General features: G+C 46.4%; 1 protein-coding gene across 4 annotated transcripts in view; it reads right to left on the bottom strand.

Moving 5' to 3' along the window:
• FAN1 (FANCD2 and FANCI associated nuclease 1) overlaps nt 1–22,116 on the bottom strand; it is a 149,680-nt gene that overhangs the window by 19,940 nt on the left and 107,624 nt on the right. For all 4 annotated transcript variants that reach the window (XM_029574765.1, XM_029574764.1, XM_029574763.1 and 1 more), the window contains exons 11-13: nt 19,183–19,286; nt 9,142–9,336; nt 8,328–8,456 (exon numbers count right to left, since the gene is read on the bottom strand). In XM_029574765.1, coding sequence (XP_029430625.1) covers nt 8,328–8,456; nt 9,142–9,336; nt 19,183–19,286 — 428 coding nt within the window. The remainder of the gene's footprint in view (nt 1–8,327; nt 8,457–9,141; nt 9,337–19,182; nt 19,287–22,116) is intronic.

Here is a 22,116-nt window from a genome sequence, read left to right on the forward strand (position 1 = left end):
CGGTTGAATCTCCAGGCACCGGTCTCTGGTTCCTTTGGCATTCAAGTAATTTGAGCAGGGATAACCGGGGCCCACCCTACATAGGGAAGCTCTGGTACATCCCACTGTCTGGACTGATCCGGGTACGTGCAGGGAAAAGAAAATTATTCCTTACCTGCTAATTTTCGTTCCTGTAGTACCATGGATCAGTCCAGATGCCCTCCCTGAGAATTTTGGGATATTAGTAGAGGTCTTTTTGCTCGAATACTATTCAGTGTACATTGTACAGAATTGATGGTTCTTTCTGCAAGTTGTTCTGGTTATCACGGTTCATTCCCTTTTTTTGCCATTCAAGTTTGCTGTTTTGTTTCTTGCCTTGATCCATCCAAGTGTGATTCTTTCTGCTTTGATATACTTTATACTGAAGGGATACAGAGAGTGCACCAGCTTAAGGGAGGGTGCTCTTTCAGTTTTTGCTCTGACTCCATCTGCTGGAAGGGGGACATAACCCACTGTCTGGACTGATCCGTGGTACTACACGAACGAAAATTAGCAGGTAAGGAATAATTTTCTTTTAACAACTTTAAATACAAGTTACCAGCTAAATGTAGGTATAGTCCACATCTAAGATTCAAGAACAAAAACAGTTTCCAAAATAGTGAAGTGAAATAAGAAAAAAAGCCGAAATGTTACTCTAGCAGCTAGTCTCCATCAGTAAGACACAAAGTCAGATAATGTAAACAGAACAGCCAACTGTGCAACTGTAAAACTCCTCGCAGAGAATCAATTAAAGAATTGTTGCTGTAATCTCAGTGTTCACTAGTATAAACAAGAAAAAGTAGTGCCTGGTTTGAGTACTAAATTTAGTTACACAATTACTAGGAGAAACATACACTGACAAAACTGAGGTATGTCAAGCATAAATTATAGCTTGAGTTTGTTTAAACAAACTATTTTTATCTCCATTTTTAAATTTCAGTACACACCAGGGTTCATAAAAGCATGTACTGGAACTCAGAGCACTTATCTTTCAATCCCTTTTACCATGCCGGCTGCACTTTGTGTAGACAAAATACTGACAAGAGAGTGATCTCTATTAGTTGCTGAATACATTGCACAGAGGGACTGAGTTTTTTCCTGCAAAGCAGTAAAATTCTTCATTTATTTTTAAATATGAAGTGCAAACCTGCCTTTTCAAATAAGATTTCTCTTAATAGTGTGTGAGGCACATGAAAATAAATTACTGCATTTGCTTTAGAAGACAATAATTTACACCTCAATGAGTCTGTTAATTGATAAGATGCCATCATTTTTTATTCTACAGATTAACACAGCTATCCTGCTGCATGCACTTCCTTTGTTACTTTTTTTGCAAAATAACAAGGTATATAACCTTCAATTTTTACATTGCAAATAAGAAATATGAGAGCCATTTGTTCCATCATTCCTGCTCTGCTGGGGATCTGACCTCTTTGGATGGGAGCAATTAACAAAATGTATATAATTAATATATATATATTCAAAGGTCTTTGAATAAGGAAAGAATAGTTCCCAATATTTGTATGGGAATTACCTAAGCATCCAGATATCCAGCAAACCGCAAACTGTAATTCAAAACATGATAATACACCTGTGAAAAACAAAGCCTGACCTGATAATGACTCTTTGATAGACAATGCAATAGTAGAAGCAGCAGCTAGTGGGCAACTTTCTGTTACTGCACAGCAGAGATAAAATACAAGATCTACTCCTATGGAAAAATCCTATTTGGCTGTTCTTCATCCCCATTCTAAATTAAGCTAATATATTTGCTTCTCTCTGATACTGGAGTTGGATCTATAATTGGCACCTGGCCAAGAGTACCATGCAGCTAATTAGTTATAAATACAGGAATTTCTGGTTTTTTGAAGAAGTGTAGAGTTCTAGTAGCCATATTGGTCCTGGAGAAAATGGGAATCTGTAGTTTGTAATACCTTTAAAAGGACCAACAGTAAAGATGGGGGCATAGCTGATCTTTCGAGACCTTTGTCACGTCTGAAAGTTCACATGCTAAAGAACAGAACAACCCTTATGCACGAGACAATGTGCTGCACTATCCATTTTGAACCTGCTTCAAGCTTCTATTACTGTTGCTGCTTTGGGACAGTAAGGCATGGGACTTTAACTGGGACCATCTGGATGGAAATGGTTGCTAAGGCGATTCTGTAGGATGCAAACCAGTTGAATCTGGTGTAATCTTACAATTTTCAAATATCAGGATTTGCACCTCAGCAGAAGGAAAAAAAAAACAAACCTGAACTAAGCCTGAATTTTGGTCCTTTTAATAGTACCAAAAAAATAAAAGTCACCTTTCTATGGAAAGCAAAATAAAGCTATGTTGGCTACATACCAGCTTTACATTGCAATAAGGTGCTGGAGAAATGACCGGAGAAGGCATCCTCCATGACCACAGTGGGTTAGCGATGATAGAAGCTGTTTGGAATGCAGTAAGTTGTTTTGTGCTGTGCAGTTTGAAAACTGTTTTGGCTAAATAGCTTTCTACTAATAAATAACTTTCACTTTGGCTTTAGTGTGTGTCTTACTGCACAGACAATCCTCAGAATACCTTGCTGAACTTTGAGAGCTGCCTGATGTTCATGACCAAAGAAAAAGGCGTTTCACAAGGAAAGGAAAATTAGTTCTTACCTGTTAATTTTCGTTCCTGTAGTACCACGGATCAGTCCAGACTGTGGGTTGAGCCTCCTTTCCAGCAGGTGGAGAGACTAAAACTGAAAGGATATCCTATATGAGGATAGAGCCTATCCTGTAACCCTTCAGTATAACGAATGTCAAAGCAGAAAATAACAAAACCAGAGTAGGATCAAGCAAGCAACCATAAAGCTCAATGGAGCAACTGTAAAACAATGAGTGAAACATGTTATGCCTAACTGCTCTTGCATATCTTGGTACTTGGACAACCAAGGCTTCCGGTGTATTTGCTCAGTATTCTTGCACAAAAATGATGTCTTAAAATCTGCAACCTGCAAGAACAAGCTTCGAGAGGACAGAAAGAGAGACAAACAGGGAAGGGCTTCTGGACTGATCCGTGGTACTACAGGAACGAAAATTAACAGGTAAGAACTAATTTTCCTTTCCCTGTACATACCCGGATCAGTCCAGACTGTGGGATCGAGACAGTCCCGCTCGAAGCACTTGGAGCCCAAAAGAACCAAAAAGTGGAGCCTACACAGCTAGGCGGTAGCGTCAATCAAAGTATAGAAGGACATTCAAGTGGCAGCACTGAAAAAACTCTGATGGAGAGACCGATTGAACGTTCGCCCAGAAAGTAGTTCAAGAACGCAGTGAATGAGCCATTTGGCCCTCGGGAACCGCCCGACCTTGACAAAGAGAGTCCGAGGAGATCGCTTCCTTCAACCACCGCGCAAAAATGGTCTGAGAAACAGGCTTACCGAGATTGGGCCCATTTCAGAGGACAGAAAGATGGTCCGAGACAGAAGATATTGGTAGCCTGGAGGTAGTGAAGTAGAACTCGTATGGCATCAAGTTCACGGAGATCATCGCCAGTCGCAGGGAAAATGCAGGGAGTTCTGTTGACTGGTGGACATGGAGGTTAGAAGAACTGACACTAAGAAGGAAGGGCCCGTCACGAGGGAACCCCTGAATCGGGAAATCACAAAAATAAGTTCCTGAAAGGACAGCGCTTGGATCTTCGAACTCCGACGAGCAGAGGAGATAAAGACCAGAAGACAGTCTTAAGCGTAAGGGCCTGCAAAGTGACGCGACGGAGAGGGTCGAACAGAGCCGCACAGAGGGCCCAAAAAACTAGATGAAAAACTCTACAACGGGCAAGAGGGCGAGAAGGTGAACGTAGATGCTTGACGCCTCTGAAACACCAAATCGCAGACTGGTGACCGCTCAGTGATGACCTTTCACCCGACTCAGGAGAGAGCCAAGAGGATAGACCTGTACACGCCAAGAACGAAGGGAAAATCCTCTCGGAGAGACTGTCTTGGAAGAAAAGGACTAACGAGATCGGGGCGGAGTACGCTGACAGACCTGACTCCGCACAAACAAACTCAAACATGTGCCAGAAACGCACATATGCCAGGGAAGTCGACTGTTTCCGGGCCCGATGCAAGGCGAAGAAGACCTCCTCCAGATAGCCCTCGCACCGGAGACGGCGCCATTCAAAAAGTCAGGGCGCTAGGCAAGCTCAATCGGCCTGGTCGAAAAATACAGGTCCCTGACTAGGGAGCCGAGGAAGACGGCATAGCCGCAGAGGTCCGTCCGTCACTAGGTAGAGAAAATCCACGAATCAATGCCTGCGCAGCTCCTCGGGTGCTATCAGAACCACGGGACCCCGGTGGAGTACTACCCATCTGAGAACTTTCCCGACCAGAGACCACGGAGGGAGAAAACATAGAAAAGGACAGCCACTGGCCAAGGGAGAGCCAAAGCATCTATGCCCGCCGAGTCGTGGTCCCTCCAATGGGAGAACCAATTTGCCATGGTGGTGCGAAGAGTAGCCATGAGGCCCAGGTGGAAGGGGACCACCTGTCGATGAGAAAATCCATGGTTGTGTCAGAGAGTTCCCACTCCCCGGGATCAAGCGACTGACGACTGAGAAATCAGCCTGAACATTCCCCTTGCCCGCGGAGTGGGAGGCCGCCGGGCACTGTAGGTGTCGCTCTGCCCAGGCGAAGAGAAGACTGGTGTCCAGGGCCACCCGCGGACTGCGAGCGCCACCTGGGCGATTGATGCAAGCCACGGTGATGGAGTTGTCAGACAAGACCCGTAGCGCCTTGCCGCGGATGAGGAGAGAAAACTGCAGAAGAGCGAGGAACATCGCCCGAGCCTCCAACCGCTTAATGTGCCAACGAGACAGTTGGTGGCCAGATCCCCTGGGCAAAACTGGGAGAGGTAGACCACACCCCAGCCTGAAGACTGGCGTCCATGGTTACTATCGTCCACTGGGGGACTTGGAGAAGTATTCCCGGTAGCAAATGAGAAAGGGTGCGCTACCCCTGTAAGTCAGAGACGGTAGAGCCCAAAAAACGGGAGAACTGAGTGAAACTGTTCCGCCAGTGGCTGCCAACGGGACAGTAAAGTTGTCTGGAATTGTCGTATATGAGCAAAGGCCCAAGGGACTAGGTAGATGGTAGGAGCTAAGAAGCCTGAGATCTGCAGGCAGTCACAAGCCGTTGAAGAAGGCAGCAAGGGCAGACTCTAAAACTGGCCGAACAACTTGAGGGTCCGCGTGCGAGGCAAGAAGGCCCTGCCCACCCGGGTGTCGAAGTGGGCTCCCAGGTACTCTAACTCCTGGAAGGACCTAAGATCGCTCGTAGAGAAATGCAACATCCACCCGAGAGACACAAGAAGAGCTAGCACGCGATACACCGCCCGCCGGCAAAGAACCCTCACCTTGGCCCTGATGCGCCAGACGTCTATTTAAGATAGACAAGGAGTCCTTCCCGGCGGAGAGCTGCTGTCACCAATACCCAGACAGTGGTGAAGATGCAAGGTGCCGTTGCGAGACAAAAAGGGAAGCCCCCGGAACTAGAAGTCCCGGCGGAGGACGTGAACACGAAGAGACTATGGCAGCCACGATGAATCAGAAAATGGAAAATGCCACTGTGGAAAACGAGTGGGACGAGGAACGCTCCGGGGCAACACGGCACGAGGACCGCCCACAGGGTGTCCATGCGGAGAAGCGGGATCTTGAGAGCCCGGTTGACTCTTGAGAGGTCTAAGATCGAACGAAGAAAATAGGATAGTGGCCTGCAGTAAGTACGCTGTCTGGAACCGGGGCCTCCGCGCCCAGACACAGGAGCTTGGCGGGGGTTTGCTCCACCATGTGCCACAGGGAGCGACCGCACGGGAAAACAGAAAAAGATCCCTACAATCTGGAGGAAAGCGAAGACGTACCCGTCTCTGAGAATGTCGAGGCCCCACTGGTCCGACAGGATCTGGACCCAGATCGTGGAAAACAGGGAAAGGCGACCATCCAAGAAAGGGAGCGAGGAATGAGGCAAGGAAACTCCAGAGTGTGTGTAGGCGTAAGGATTAGTTGCATGGGCTAACCCTCGCAAAAGGGGTGGCGCCCCTGAGAAGGCTGCGACAAAAACTGCCATCAAGAAGGAACAAACCCCCTGAGGAGTCACCATGCCCGCGTGGGGTATACCGACTCTGGCCCCGAAAGTGTGGACGAGAGGGTAGAAAGGACCGAGATGGGCTCGAACGGGACTCCAGCCGCTAAAGGTCCTTACTTTCCCCTGAGGAATCCCTAGTTGCTCAAGGTCCTGGACAAGAAACAGCTTACCTTTGAACAGCAACATACCCCACCGGGCTGTGGAGGCCAGATCGGCCGACCAGTGGCGCAGCTAGAGGAGCAGACATCGCTGAGGCTATCGCTTTGGCTAGAGGCACAGAAGGGTCGCATGTGCAGCCTCTGGCCATGGGGGGTCCCGGGCGCAGGGCAAAGTTGACCCCACCTGAGACCTGCCCGCAGCAGGAAACTGCAGCAAATAGTGGTACACACCCCCAGCGCTAGGACAAAGTGCGCTTCACATGAGCCTCAAGCAGGCGTACCGGGGCCGCTTGAAAGCCGGGAAAACCCACCTGAAACGTGACCGCATAAGTAGTCCACAGAGGGATTATTGGGAGGTTTTTTGGGGTTTTTTTAAACTAAGCATACCACCGGGAGGGGGAGCTTGTTCAGGGCACGGCCCGCCCGGGGAGCCTGCCAGTGCCTCAGGCGCAACTGTTTGGGCGTGGGAGGAAAGGGGAAGGTGCTTGCCGAAACCCTGAATCCTGCCAGGACCGGGGCCATATCTGTGGCCAGGGAGGCGGTACCAGGAGTGGAAGGGTAGCTCTCGCAAACAGATTGGTGATAGGATCCGGGAATACCGGATCCGCCGGGGGGCACCTCCGGGACCACCTGCGCCCCAAGGGACCCCAGGGGCTCCGTAGCCGGACGAACTGCCAAAGGCATGGAGCAGGGAAATTTATTTTATTATTTATTTATTTAGTTTTTTTTGGGGGGGGTTGTAATATTGTTTTGTCCCGGGGGGGGGTCAAGGGGGGACCTTCCACCCCCTCCTGCATGCTCGCTAAATGGGATTTATGCAGGAGGAGGGAATATACAAACAAAAAACGAGCCCAAAAAATCCCGGGAGGGGGTGACAAAAAACCCTTCCTGGGGGGCTGCAGGGCTCAAATTGGGGAGTAGCTGCAAAACAAATCGGCCCCCCAGCCCCAGGGAGCTCCGAAAACAGAGCTGATAAAAAATCCAAAATGGCCACCGTTCCCCGGCTTTCCCAACCCGGGAATGGCCTGGCCAAGCTCTGGGGACCCGATCCCCGTGCTAAATTTGCCTTCCCTGCCGAGGAGGGACCTTCCCCACCCGGCAGGGAGGCATAGAAGAAGCCCCCCTCGCAAAAAACTCGAAGGGGGCTGGCAAAGAAGAGGCAGGCTGCCTGCCACGGCAAAGAGCCGCTCTGAAGAAAAAAAGGCTGCAGAGAAAAAATATGATTGACAGCCTGGAGGCCAGGAATGAAGCAGGGGGGAATCCTGCTGACTCCTGCCTGTCTGGCTGCCGGTTCAAGGCCTCCTGAGACCAGAAAGAAAAAATACGGTCTACTGCTGCAAATAAGCTGGAGGTAGGGGAATACCTGGAACTTATAATAAAATCTGAAAGATGAAAACTCCTATTTTATTTATTCATCTTTTTTTTTTTTTTTATAACTGAGCGCAGCAGTCGGGTTCTAAACCCTCTCGGCAGCCAGAGGGGGGGGGGGGGGAGACTCGGTCCCCATACCTGGAAGCGGAACGGACTCAGGCTATGCAGCGCACAAGGGGTAAAGACCCCCTGAGACCGGCAAGAGCCGGGAGATGGAGCCATCTCCCACAGAAGAAAGAAAAAAAATCACTAAAGAAAAAGTTCCTTTAATACGAAGGAAAAGAAAAAAAAAGAATAAGTACTTGCTTGATCCATAAGGAAAGAAGAAAGAAAGGCTGACTAGCCTAAAGCAGAGAACGAAGGGTGAGCTGCTGCACCTGCTGGGAGACAGATGAAATCTGAAGGGTATAGGATAGGCTCTGTCCTCATATAGGATATCCTTTCAGTTTTAGTCTGTCTCCACCTGCTGGAAAGGAGGCTCAACCCACAGTCTGGACTGATCCGGGTACGTACAGGGAATAGGGATTTAAAAATCAGGCTGTTTGGAAATGTAACCATAATACAGTTCTTACATTAACCTTCGGAGTCCTGTATGTCATTTGCTATAAATCACAATGCAGCGTGAGAAATCAGAGGTCACTTTGTATTTCAGACTGCAATAACTATTTACCTTAAATCTGCTGCCTTGACTGCTCCACACCACCAGATCAGGAAGGCCCCCTCTGCAGTGCCGAAGATCTTTAGATAATCGCTGGCAAACCCCACTTAGGAAAGGTCCTCCAAAGCAGGAGACTAGGCTCTGTAAACACAAAATAAATGGAAAACAAAATGTAGAAATGTGTCCCACATGACAATGTTTGGAGTTGGTGGATTAGAATGCACATGTAGCTGCCTAGTTGCTTCTAGCTCGTGGGCCAATTGCAAGCTGTGCAGCCCCACTCGCTGCCAGGATGGTTGTGCAGTCTGGGAGCATAGGGCATCTGGATGAGTATTTATCCCTCTTTTGACCTCGCTTCATGTGGCATCCCCTTTGTCTTTACAAGAAAAGGCACAAAGGGAGATAGGAATATAGGTGTAGAACAGTGCCTCTTTAATACAAAAGGCAGAAACAATAATAATAAAAAAAAAAAAACCAGAGCCCTAGCTCCCCACTGCTGCTGGCAGTTTGTTTACAGTAGCTAAGCACAGGGAACCAAACTGTAATACCATTGCTTATGCAGCAACTTGGTCCACTTAAGTCAATTAGAACAATATTAAATTTTATGCTCACAACATTCTTGTGAGCCCTAACAGATGCAAGACAATCTTCACTTTCTGAAATATTCTTTAAAACTAACTACAATTTCTCTAGTTGCAGTTCAACTTTAATGTCTGGACAAAAAAATGTACTTGCATGAAAATCTGCAATAATATCCCAAAATGCAATTTCCACCGATATCCCAATTAGCTGCTGAGACTCCTGCCATGCAGGGAGAGGCCATTACCTGGGCTTGCTGCAGAGATGTGAACCGTTCCCAGCTGACCAAAGCTGCTGCTTTTCCCTCTTGAGCACTCCAGACTTCAGCTAACAGCTGAGACAGAGTCTCGGCGGAAGAGTTATACAGCTGCTGGAGCCTGGCTTCGATCGCACTCCTCCTGTTCTCAAAGAAGCAGTCTGTGTACAAATCTAGTGGGAATACCTGCAGGAAAAATCCACCATCCGATTTATGCGAAACACAATTTACACAACACGTGTGGTCACACCCTATGTCTGAATTCCAGAAAATATTAATTTCGAGTCAGCCCTGTATGCTCCAAGTTCATTGGGTGTATCACGAAGGTGATGCATTGGGATACCAAGAAAAGGAGGGCAGCCATGCACTGTGAAAAGCAACTCTTGAAAATATTTACATTTAACATTTTATACTGCCTTCTGGGTCATAGACTATTCAAAACGATGTACATCAGCAGAAAAGGATAAATTACTATTTACCTGATAATTTCCTTTTCTTTAATAAGGACAGGTGGATCCAAAACCAGTGGGTTATGCACCTCTACCAGCAGATGGAGACGGAGCAAAGCTGACATCACAGTACATATACCCCTGCACCGACATCAGCCTGCCAGTATTCTCTACAAAAACAACTGAGGACAAACTAACAAAACTTGATTATTAACAGATAACCATGCCAGCACTCAGCCAACAAGAAAACACCAAGCTCAGACAAGAAGTGTAATAACACTAGTCCAGGGACTGGAGTAACACTTACTAGTAACCCCTGGAACACGCGGACACATAGGACAATAGCACAACCATAAGGCAGCCAAGGGTGGGTAGGTGGATCTACCTATCCTTATTAAAGAAAAGGAAAAATCAGGTAAGTAGTAATTTCTCCTCTCTTAGAATACAGACAGGTGGATACAAAACCAACGGGCTGTACCAAAGCTACTCCCGAATAGGGCGGGAGGCTGCCCATGGACCGATCAACACTGCACGCACAAAGGTTGTGTCCTCCTGGGCCTACACATCTAGGCATAATGCCTGGAAAAAGATTAGTAAGGAGGACCACGTTGCAGCTCTGCAAATGTCAATGGAAGACAACAATCTAACCTCCACCCATGAAATTGCCTGAGCCTTAGTGGAATGAGTCTTAACCTGACTAGGCAACAGCTGCTCAACATCCACATACACAGCTTTGACTTCCTCCTTAACCCAGCGGGCTACTGTAGCCCGCGACGCCGGTTCGCCCTGTTTATTCCCCCCTTGTAGAACAAACAGGGTGATCCGTCTTCCTGAGAGGTTTAGAAACCTCCAAATACTTCAAGATATGCCTCTTGACATCCAAGGGCCATAAAGCGATATTCCTCTCCATCACTTTCCCTGTCCAGAGATGGCAGGGAAATAGACTGATACAAGTGAAAATCCAAGACCACTTTTCACAAAAAAGAAGGAACAGTATGCAGCTCTATCATCCCCGGAGTCACCTGTAGAAATGGTTCCCGACAAGACAAGGCCTGCAGTTCAGATACTCTATGAGCCGAACAAATTGCCACAAGAAACATAGTTTTCAAGGTCAGTAACCTCAAGGAAAGGCTACGCATCAGTTGAAAAGTGGGGCCCACCAAAAAATCCAAAACTAGATTAAGACTCCACAAAGGCACCAGTAACTGTAAGGGAGGACAAAGATGCTTCACTCCTTTTAAGAAATGGGGCACATCTGGCTGAGCTGACAAGGGTCCACTATTCACCTGACCTCGGAAACAGCAAGAGCCGCCACTTGCACCTCTAAAGAATTAAGGGCCAACCCTTTACTCAATCCATCCTGCAAAAATTCCAAAGTCAGCAGGATCTTAAGCGAATGAGGAAGAACCCCTCGATCTTCACCCCACACTTAAAACACTCACCAAACCCACACATAGGCTAAGGAAGTGAAGAACTTTCTCGCTTGTAGCAAGGTGGCAGTCACTGCAGTAAAATATCCATGCTTCAGCATCTGAGCCCTCTCAAGGGCCTTACCGTAAGACAAAATCAAGTCAGATCTTCGTGAAGAACAGGTCCCTGCCATAGCAGATCCCTGTGAGCCAGAAACCGAAGGAGAGAGTCCACCAGGAGCCTTCCCAAATCTGCATAACACGGTCTTCTGGGCCAATCTGGTGCCACCAGAAGAACCCTCCCCGTGTGACTCTCAACCCTCTGATTCATTCTGCCCAACAAGGGCCATGGGGGAAAGGCATACAGCCATTCTTGCACGAGGGCATCGATGCCCAAGGAATTTTGCTCTCTCATGCGACTGAAGAAGCGAGGAACCTTCGCATTGTGAGAAGTCGCCAGCAGGTCCAGAAATGGAAGGCCCCAGCAATCCACTATAAGCTGGAATGCCTCGTTTGGGAATTCCCATTCTCCTGGATCCAGACTCTGTCTGCTGAGAAAGTCAGCTCTTACATTATCTTTTCCAGCAATGTGAGAGACTGAGATCTCCTGAAGATGCACTTCCGCCCATTCCACAAGTTGGGCTATTTCCTATGACACTTGCTGGCTCTTGGTTCCTCCCTGTCGACTGATGTAAGCCACTGTCGTTGTATAGTCCAATATTATCCAGACCGTTTGACCCTGTAATTGGTCGCCGAATCGCAAGTATGCCAACCAGACGGCATGGGCTTCCAACCGATTGATGCTCCAGAGAGACTCTTCTGTACTTCAGCTCCCTTGCGCTGTCAGCTCCTGACAGTGAGCTCCCCAACCCTGAAGGCTCGCATCTGTTGTATGCGGATGATACAAAATTATTTAGAGTAATTAAATCACAAGTGGACTGTGATACATTACAGGACGACCTTGCAAGACTGGAAGATTGGGCATCCAAATGGCAGATGAAATTTAATGTGGACAAGTGTGTTACATATAGGGAAAAATAACCCTTGCTGTAGTTACATGATGTTAGGTTCCATATTAGGAGCTACCACCCAGGAAAAAGATCTAGGCATCATAGTGGATAATATTTTAAAATCATCGGCTCAGTGTGCTGCAGCAGTCAAAAAAGCAAACAGAATGTTAGGGGTTATTAGGAAGGGAATGGTTAATAAAACGGAAAATGTCATAATGCCTGTATATCGCTCCATGGTGAGACCGCACCTTGAATACTGTGTACAATTCTGGTTGCCGCATCTCAAAAAAGATATAGTTGCGATGGAGAAGGTACAGAGAAGGGCAACCAAAATGATAAAGGGGGTGGAACAGCTCCCCTATGAGGAAAGGCTGAAGAGGTTAGGCCTGTTCAGCTTGGAGAAGAGACGGCTGAGGGGGGATATGATAGAGGTCTTTAAGATCATGAGAGGTTTTGAACGAGTAGATGTGAATCAGTTATTTACACTTTCGAATAATAGAAGGACTAGGGGGCATTTCATGAAGTTAGCAAGTAGCACATTTAAGACTAATCGGAGAAAATTCTTTTTCAATCAACGCACAATAAAGCTCTGGAATTTGTTGCCAGAGGATGTGGTTAGTGCAGTTAGTGTAGCTGGGTTCAAAAAAGGTTTGGATAAGTTCTTGGAGGAGAAGTCCATTAACGGCTATTAATCAAGTTTACTTAGGGAATAGCCACTGCTATTAGTTGCATCAGTAGCATGGGATCTTCTTAATGTTTGGGTAATTGCCAGGTTCTTGTGGCCTGGTTTGGCCTCTGTTGGAAACAGGATGCTGGGCTTGATGGACCCTTGGTCTGTCCCAGCATGGCAATTTCTTATGTTCTTACTAGCCAGTCCAGTGTGATCTTAGGGAAACCCCCTTTCTTAGATGATCCACTTTAACCACCACTGCAGGTATATACAGATCTCCATTGGTAGGTGGAGCCGAATCGAATAGTCCTGAGACTGTAGGCTCCAACAAGACAGCACAGTGCACTGAAGAGATTGCATATGTGCCTTCGCCCATGGCACCACCTCCAGGGTAGCCGCCATCAATCCAAGTACTTATAGATAAGACCATATTGTTGGATATATTGTGTTCATGAATAGATACACCTCGCCATCATTTTTTGAGTACGGCCCTCTGGCAGGAACACCCTGCCTTGAATGGAACACCGAGATACTCCAGTCACTGTGATGGCTGAAGATCGCTCTTGGCCAGGTTCACCACCCAACCTAGCTCCGGCAACAAGGACATCACCTTGTGTGAGACCTGAAGGCTCTCTTCCAGACTCTTGGCCCAAATCAGCCAGTCGTCTAAGTACAGATGTACCAGAATCCCATCTTTTCTCAGCTCTGTCACCACCACCATAACCTTGGAAAACGTTCTGGGCGCGGTGGCCAAACAAAAAGGCAGCGCTCGAAACTGATGATGCCCCAAAACGTGAAACGCAGAAATTATTGATGCTCTAGGCAGATGGGAATATGAAGGTACGTCTCGGCTAAGTCCAGCGACATCAGAAACTCCTAAGACTGTACCGCCATTATCACTAAGCACAAGGTTTGCATGCGAACACAAGTCACCAGCAACTGACGGTTGACCCCCTTGAGATCTAGGATGGGGCGAAAAGAGCCCTCTTTCTTGGGCACAACAAACTAAATGGAATATCGGCCCATATTTTCTTGAGCCGTGGGCACTGGAACCACAGCCCGCAGGGTGAGGAGTCTTGTCTGTTTCTTCTACGGAGAGCAGCAGGGAGACACCATGAAAACATCCCAAGGAACACTACAAAACTCCAGCGCACAGCCATTTCTCATCACCTCAAAACCCACTGGTCTAACTTGATCTCAACCCAGTTCTGATAAAAAAAAAAAAAAAAGAAAGAGGCAACCTCCTATCTCCTGTTCCCGAGGGTGGGTCGGCAAATCTTCATTGGGAGGCTCGGGGGGGGGGGGGGGGGGGGGAGCTCCACTACACGAACCTGCGCCCCATCTAGGCTGCCTGAAATTAAAGGACAGACCTACCCAAAGGTCAAGTCCTCTGAAAGGCCACTCCTCTATAGGGTCAAAAACTTCTGAACCCCCTAGTATGACCTCTCGTGCTGAAGGACAGCGGCATCTGTTTCTTATCCTCTGGCAACCACCCCACTTATTGGCCATTTTCTCCAGCTCGCTCCCAAACAAGAGCAAACCTTTAAAGGGCAACTTCATAAGGCTGGACTTCGAGGCTATATCGGCCAACCAATTTCTCAGCCATAGCTGGCACCTGGCCACTATTACCAAAGCTACCCCTCTAGCCGAAGTGCAGACCAAATTGCAGCCCACAGCTGCCAAAAAGGTGGCTGCTGGTTCCATTACTGCCCTGGAATTCACGCAAGATTCATTGGCTTCCTGAGAGAGAAGTAAACAAGAGCGAGCCCCACTAGGGGACTACAAGAATTTATATGCAAATTCATTGCCATTGCTTCAAAAGCCTGCTTAAGGATACCCTAAATTCTCCTATCCTGTGCATCCTTCAAGGCCACTCCCCCTTCTAAGGGGATAGTCATCCGCTTGGTAATGGCACACACAAGCGCATCCACTTTCAGAAAGCACAATTGCTCCCTCGCAACTTGATCCAGTCCTTGCAAGGCTCGTCCCTCTTTAAAATTAGCTTCCGGGGCGCCCCATTCAAGATCAATCAATTCTTGAATCGCCTCCATAATAGGGAAGCAAAAAAAAGAGGCTTTACGCAAAGAAATCAAAATGGGATCTTTCTTTTGCTCAGACATAGATTCAGCCCCCGGTACTCTCAGCATCTTCAATGTCTGGGAAATCTGAGCTGGTAACTCATCTCTATGAAAGAGACGCAACATATGGCTCCAATCCCAGAGGAATTTCCCCATCCTCCAGGGAGTAAAGATTGGCTTCATTACCCATGCCATCTGGGTCCCTATCGGGGAGACCCACAGCAGATCTAGGCGTACTCGGACGCTTACCCACAGCACCAGGCATGCGGGCATCCACAGCCTGTGATCCTGATCTGTTACAATTGGCCAGGGCTGAGATCTGCACCTGAAGGAAGGACTGTAGTCCTTGAAAAAATTCTACCCAAGCAAAGGCAGATGGATCCATGCCAAAACCAGGGGGCATAGGACCTGCACCCCCTGAACTATCTTCCCCTACTGACAAACCAGATAGGGGAGCACCAAAATAAGGTGACACCTCTGGCAACTGCTCTTCCATTCCCACATCAGCTAGGAAGAACCAGGCTTAGTAAAATCAGATGGAATCAATTCTCCCTGTGTCTCCAAACGGCGCTGACACAAGTTAGCGGGAACGCCTGGCTGGGATGCCCAAATATGAAAAGCAACACAAAGGGCAAGGTGCTTAGGCTTTTATGCTATGGACGCCATAAGACTGTCAATAAGCTCTAACAGATGTCTGATAAGAATGCGACCAAAATTTTAGTTATCCAAAATTCGGTGCTCAACAATGTGCGAAAAGTGCACAAACTGAGCTCCCACTAGGAGGCTTCAGATAGTGCATGCATGTGTGCGTGCACATCTGAGCACCCAAGTAGGCACTCCTATGTGCCCAACTAGACACATAGGGGTAGATTTTATAAAAGTACGTCCGCGCAAACAAAAGTATGCCGGATTTTAATAGATACGCGTGTAGCCGTGCGTATCCTTTAAAATCCGGGGTCGGCACGTGCAAGGCTGCCCAAAATCAGCAGCCTGCGCGCGCCGAGCCACGCAGCCTGCCTCCGTTCCCTCCGAGGCTGCTCCAAAATCGAAGCGGCCTCTGAGGGAACTTTCCTTCCACCCCCGCACCTTCCCCTCCCTAACCCACCCCCCAGCCCTATCTAAACCCCCCCCCCCCACCTTTGTTTTAAAAGTTACGCCTGCCAGAGGCAGGTGTAACTTGCGCACACCGGCCGGCCAGCGCACGATTCCCCGGCCCGGGAGCTGTTTCGGAGGCCTCGGCCACGCCCCCGGGCTGGAACCACACCTGCGGCCCCGCCCCCCCGAATGACACGCCGCCCCAGGAAAGCCCCGGGGCTGGCGCACGCAGGGGGAACTTGGGACAGGTTTTCGGGGGTTACACGCATAATCCTTTGAAAATCTACCCCATAATCTGGACGCACAGCCGGGTGTACAATGAACTGAAGCAACTGAAGCCTTATGCACAGGAAAAATGTACAAAAATGCTGTTGCGGCCTACCACACAGCAAGCAAGACAAGCCTGAGAGCGGGGCCTAGCCAAAAGGCTGCTTAACCCACCAAGCTGCCCACGTCCCCTAAGCCCCCCCCCCAGGCAGGAACAAACATCGGATCAGCGCACGGAGATGGAGAGGAAGAGGAATCCCTACTGAACTCTCCTCTCTCTTTCTTTTTTTTTTTTTTTTAGTTACTCTTTACCTGAGCTCAGCCCATCATGGAAGAGTTCAAGTTTGGTCTCTGGCTGGGGAGAGAGAGGGCAAGGACTTTCACTGTCGCACTCGGTTTCCTGCACCTGTTTGCCTTTCTTTTTTTTTTTACAGCTAGGTACTCATCTGAGGGAAGGATACAAAGATATCACACCTTAGGAATTCTCAACTGAGGGAGGGACCATAAGGTATCACCACAGGAGAGTGGGGTGAATAAATCTCCTTATTCTCTTCTCCTTTGAAAACATTTTTAAGCAATCCCCAGTAGGGAGATGCACCACCACCACCATCTGCTGGAGACGTCGATGCAAGGGTATATATACAGTGATGTCAGCCTTGCTCCAACTCCATCTGCTGGTAGAGGTGCATAACCCATTGGTTTTGGATCCACCTATCCATATGCTAAGAAAAACAATAAAATTATCCTCCCTTCATCCCCATAAAAATAATAGCACCCTTGGCCAGCAGGTCAGCTCAGTTCACCCATAAAAAAAAAAAAAAAAACTGAGGAGGAGAGATTAAAATATAAGAAATATACAACAAAAATAACACACTGTGAAAAAAAAAACCAGAGGAAAAATGTCTGCCCAGAGGCCTGTCTAATGCCCAATTTTCCCACAGAAAAACTCAGGGGAAGAGGTTGATCCACTAAAAATAAAACTTGAAGGGCTTGTTTAGGGAATTAAGAGGGTAAAATCATAACGTTATGACCAAGTCCAGGAGGAAAAAAATGGAAACTGAATAGCAGCTGCGGAATGTTGGGGTCCCGCACAGTCACATGATGAATGAATTCATCTTCAGAGAAATATAAAAATATGTACTCTTGCTGAAGAAAAGGCGATGGATCAATCAGGCATGCATTGTGCGCTGTGCCGGGGGATTGTGCCAGAGGCAGGCGTAACTCACACAATCCCCCGGCACAGCGGCCGTGTGGAGGCCTCTGGCCATGCCCCCACCCTGCCCTGCCCACGCCCTGCCCCTTTTTGCAAGTCCCGGGACTTACACTCGTCCCGGGGCTATAGGCCTAGCACGCGTAGGGCTTTTAAAATCTGCCCTTTTGTGCTGAACTAATAAAAGAAACAGAACTTTCAAACACTAGTCAAAAATATATCAAGTTAGTGTAATATATAGGTATCCCTACAGCTTGTTAATGCTGACTTTTAGCTCCATAAGACAAAACAGCATCTTAAATCCATGGCTCACTTGTCTGGCACATATTTAGATACGGCCTGTAATGCACTAATAGAATAAATGAACCCCAATACCATCTTGCTGCTCACTCAGTGAGCTCCAAATATCACAATTTCCCTGCCTCCCTCAGCTCCCCATGTAACAGATTGATTACGTATCAGGTCAGTCTACTGATGATACTCCAGGTCAGCAGGTGCCATGGTGATGCAGGTCTGGTTTTAGATAATTAAAGGCTATTTCACGTGCCCTTTCTAAACCCTCAGCACTAGGTTACAAATACCTAAAACTAGTATGGTCAGAACCCCAAGTGAATGGTGTTCCAGTACTTAGGCCAGACAAAATATCCCTGGATTGGAATTGTCTAATAGATGCTTCCTCTTGTTCTTTTCACTTTCTTGTTTGGCATTGAGTTGAAGCAGTTAATTTTCTGCAAGGAACGGTGTGTCGGTATTTAAATGAACCGCTGTTATTTTACCATTTATATCAAAGCTTTACATTTCCTCAAATACTTAATTCTCAGGTGAAAGCAATCCATTGCAAATATAAACTCTCCTGACAAAACTCTTGTTTTTAAATTTAGAAACTTTTTTTTTTTTTTTTTTACCAAATACTTGCTTGATCCTGCGAAAGAGAAAGTTAAAGGAAAAGAAAAATTTTCCTCAGAGAAAGCAATTAGCCAGAAAAGTGGGAGCCGCAGGGTCTGCCACCTTCATCTGCTGGAGACAGAGAAATACTGGAGGGACGCAGGGGGCGCACTGTCCTGATACAGGATACCCTTCGAGTTCTTCTCTGTCTCCATCTGCTGGAAAGGAGGCTCAACCCACTGTCTGGACTGATCCGGGTACGTACAGGGAATGCAAACAGAGTTGCACAACTGGATGGCACTAAATTCTCTTTGTGGAGGAAAAAAAATTAAAATATTTAATTTAAATAAATATTGAAAGTTTTGCTTTTCTGTGTTGTTGTTTTCCTAACTGCTCTCTGACTTTTGCTGCTCACAAAAGATATCTTCGCTGATTGACTCATGGGGGATTATAAGAGAGCTATTAGGGAGCAACACCAATTTTCACATTTTTTTTCTCTTATATTATTGTTCCCCGGTAGGCATGTAGTGCTATCTATGCATGGGCAGTGCAGTAAACCCAAAGAACAATACATGAGTCAGAAAGTAATTTCAGAATGATTAATGGAAGAGAGACTTAAGAGGGATAACACTAAGAACGTACTGAAAATTTATTTGCCTGGGGCCATTACCACTTTTATCCTTTATGACATGTACCTAAAATTAACTTTTACCATATGTACTGGAACAAGAAGTATAAATACTGAAATGATGATGATATTATTTACTATTTCATAAGATGCTATCAATAAACTCAGCTTTATTATGAAAGCATGTTTTGAATCAGTGTGTATATATACTTATATATACACACACAGTTCTCTTTTTTTCAAATTAGGCTTATTGGATGTCAGATATTAGACACATGTGTTTTCAGGAACTTCTCAACATTTGGAATGAAATACAATTCCTTTTGGATACCTGATATGAATTTCTGAAGACATCTGGTATACCATCCATAAAGATTATATCCCACATCAGTAAGCAATAGAGAGTGCTGAACGTGGAGCCTTCGCCATGAATTCCTACAGGAACAGACACGTACAGACTGTAAAGCTAAAGTCCATCCAAGTCCAATGCCTTTTAAATTGTTCCAGATTTTTACTGTTCAAGACAAATGCTTTATTACACCTTTACGAGGAGATTATTTAAACAGAAAATGTAAGTTGTTTGGCAACATTTGAAAAGCAGAAAATGCAAAACTAGTGACAGATCAATAAATCAAGAGGGAAAAAAACAAGGTATAAAGAAAATTATAACCACTCAAAGTACACAAAGTGCTCTTATAACTCCTGGGTCATTCCAAAAACAAACATCAGCAAAATGGTTAATCAGTGGCCCAAAAACACAAAATAGAAACAATCAAGAGGCTTTATTTAAAAATCACATTAAAAACAAAATTGAAAAAAAAAATATCTTCCAACAAAGTCAAAATTAGTTCATATTTATTACTGTAAATTTTAAGAAACTCAGAGTCCTGTCTTGGCAAACTCATAAGAACACAAATGCCACCATGCCTTGTCAGACCAATGGTCCATTGAGCCCTACATCCTGTCTCTGACAATGGTCAATCATGTTCACACGGTACCCAACAGACCTTAATGGGGAAATCTAATTCCTGTTGCTCATTCCCAGAAGAGGTGGTGATCCCAAAATCATCTGTTCTCCCCCTTCTGTAGGTTTCAACCGCTTCTTCCACCTTAGTCCCAATCTATCCACCCCCTACCTCTCCAGGTAGTATAATGTTTCAACTCCCTGATAAATCTCCCTCCTCTTGGCTTTGCTTCTTCCTTGAACCATCTTCCCCTTCCCTTATTCTTGGGGACTAATCTCTACATGAATGACCCTTATGCTTCAAGACTCCTTACCTTAACCTCCTCAACTGACCTCCAACTCAACTCTATGGCCCTTTCTCACCAGCATGGCCACTGCTTTGATCTAGCCTTTTCTTCCAACTACTGTCATTCAGACTTCTTCACCTCATTTCTTCCCCTCTGACCATCATCAGATGTTTTACACTTAATCACCCTCCCCCACAGCCTCATCCAGTCACCACCTACACCTTAATGCATTTCCAGACTACTGACTCTTGTATCCTCTCTACTGTTTCATCTCTCCTTTCCTCCACTATGTCTGAATCAGTTGAGGCAGTTTCTTCTTACAACACTATACTTGCCTCTGCTTTAGACACTCTTGCCCCTCTGCTTACCCTTCCTGTGCAGCACACCTAATCTCAGCCTTGGCTCACCCCCAGAATTTGCTTCCTGCACCCACTCTGCAGTGACTCTCTGGCTTGTATCCCATGCTGACCTCCTTCCTTCTATTGCACTCGCCATGCAAGATTACTACATCCATCTGACAAACATTCTTGCTATCAATTCTCACTGTCTTTTTGCCTCATTCACTCTCTGCCCAGACTATCGGCAACTACTTCCATAACAAGGTTCACAAAATTAGTGTCAAGTTCTCAATCAGGTCACCTCTACCTCCACCTTCTCTGTCATTTCTCTCCCCTTCCACTAGCCCTGCCACCCTCTCTTCCTTTTCTGAAATCACAGTGGAAGAAGCTTCCCATCTGCTCTCCTCCTCCAAACCTACTTGTTTCTCTGACCCCCTTGCCCATCCAGCTCCTTAGCTCTACTTTCCCTGCAATCATCCCTTCTGTCACATACTCAATTTACCATTTTCAACTGCAACTGTCCCTGCTGCCTTCAAACATGTGTGATCTCACCACTCCTTAGAATCCCTCACTGGACCCTACCTACCTTAGTAACTATTGTCTCATCTCCCTCCTCTCTTTCACATTCAACCTACTAAAACATGCTGTTCACCTGCACTGTCTTGACTTTTTCATCTCAAGCCATTTTCGATCCATTCCATTATAGTTTTCACACTCTACATTCCAGAGAAACAGCCCTCCATAACAGGTCTCCAATGACCGGTTTATGGCTAAAGACAAAAGGCCTTTGATCGATCTTTTATCTTCCTTGACCTATCTAATACTTTTGAAGCTGTTGGTTAACACCTACAGCACAATACTCAGTCTTCTCTTGGATTTCAGGACTCCTTCCTGTCTTGATTCTCTTCTTACCTCTCTCATCACACTTTTTTTTTTTTTTTGAAACTTGTTTTTATTGAATTTTTAGGAACGTATAACAAAATATACAATAAATCTCGATTGTACAGTTATGAACACAGGATTGACCTCTCGATCAGATGACAGCTTAATCCACATTCAGTCCACTTGTAGTAGAGATATCCTGTCACCCCCCGTGGAAATAAAAATTCGGTACAATCCGCAAGACAGAAGTTAGGGTAGCTCCGCCCTATAGTCAAAATTCAGGAGAGAATCCCCAGTACGGACTAATCAGCTAGGCAAGGCAAACCCCACTCCCTCGTAGTTCCTAGTGAGAACCTACAAACTCGTCCTCTCCTAACAGAACCACAGAACAATGAAGTAATAGAAACAATGGAGCAATAGAACAGTAGAACAACCGGTAAACTGTTCCCCTTATCCCCCTCCCTACCTCCCCCCCTTCCCTCCCTCCCTCCCGTGAGAAACTGTGTGAGTGCGGTATGAAGTGAGAGTGATATTGGCCTAAACATAAAGACCATGAGGATATGCATGGCAATAGTGAGAAAGATAGGCAAGTGGCTAGAGTTACTAGAGTTAGGAACTACTTCCCCTATAGCTCAGGAGTCGAGAACCAGTAAATATACGTCAGGACCTCAAACCCCCCTCACGCGAGTGTGGAGGGCTGTAAATATGTCTCTAGAGGATTCCAAACATTTCCCAGAAGTTTCATTTTTATAGCTGAAGCCTCCTGCATACAGAGATATTCTAAGGTAAACAAT

This window comes from Rhinatrema bivittatum, chromosome 13 (assembly GCF_901001135.1).
Source record: "Rhinatrema bivittatum chromosome 13, aRhiBiv1.1, whole genome shotgun sequence".
In the NCBI taxonomy this organism is placed as follows: Eukaryota; Metazoa; Chordata; class Amphibia; order Gymnophiona; family Rhinatrematidae; genus Rhinatrema; species Rhinatrema bivittatum.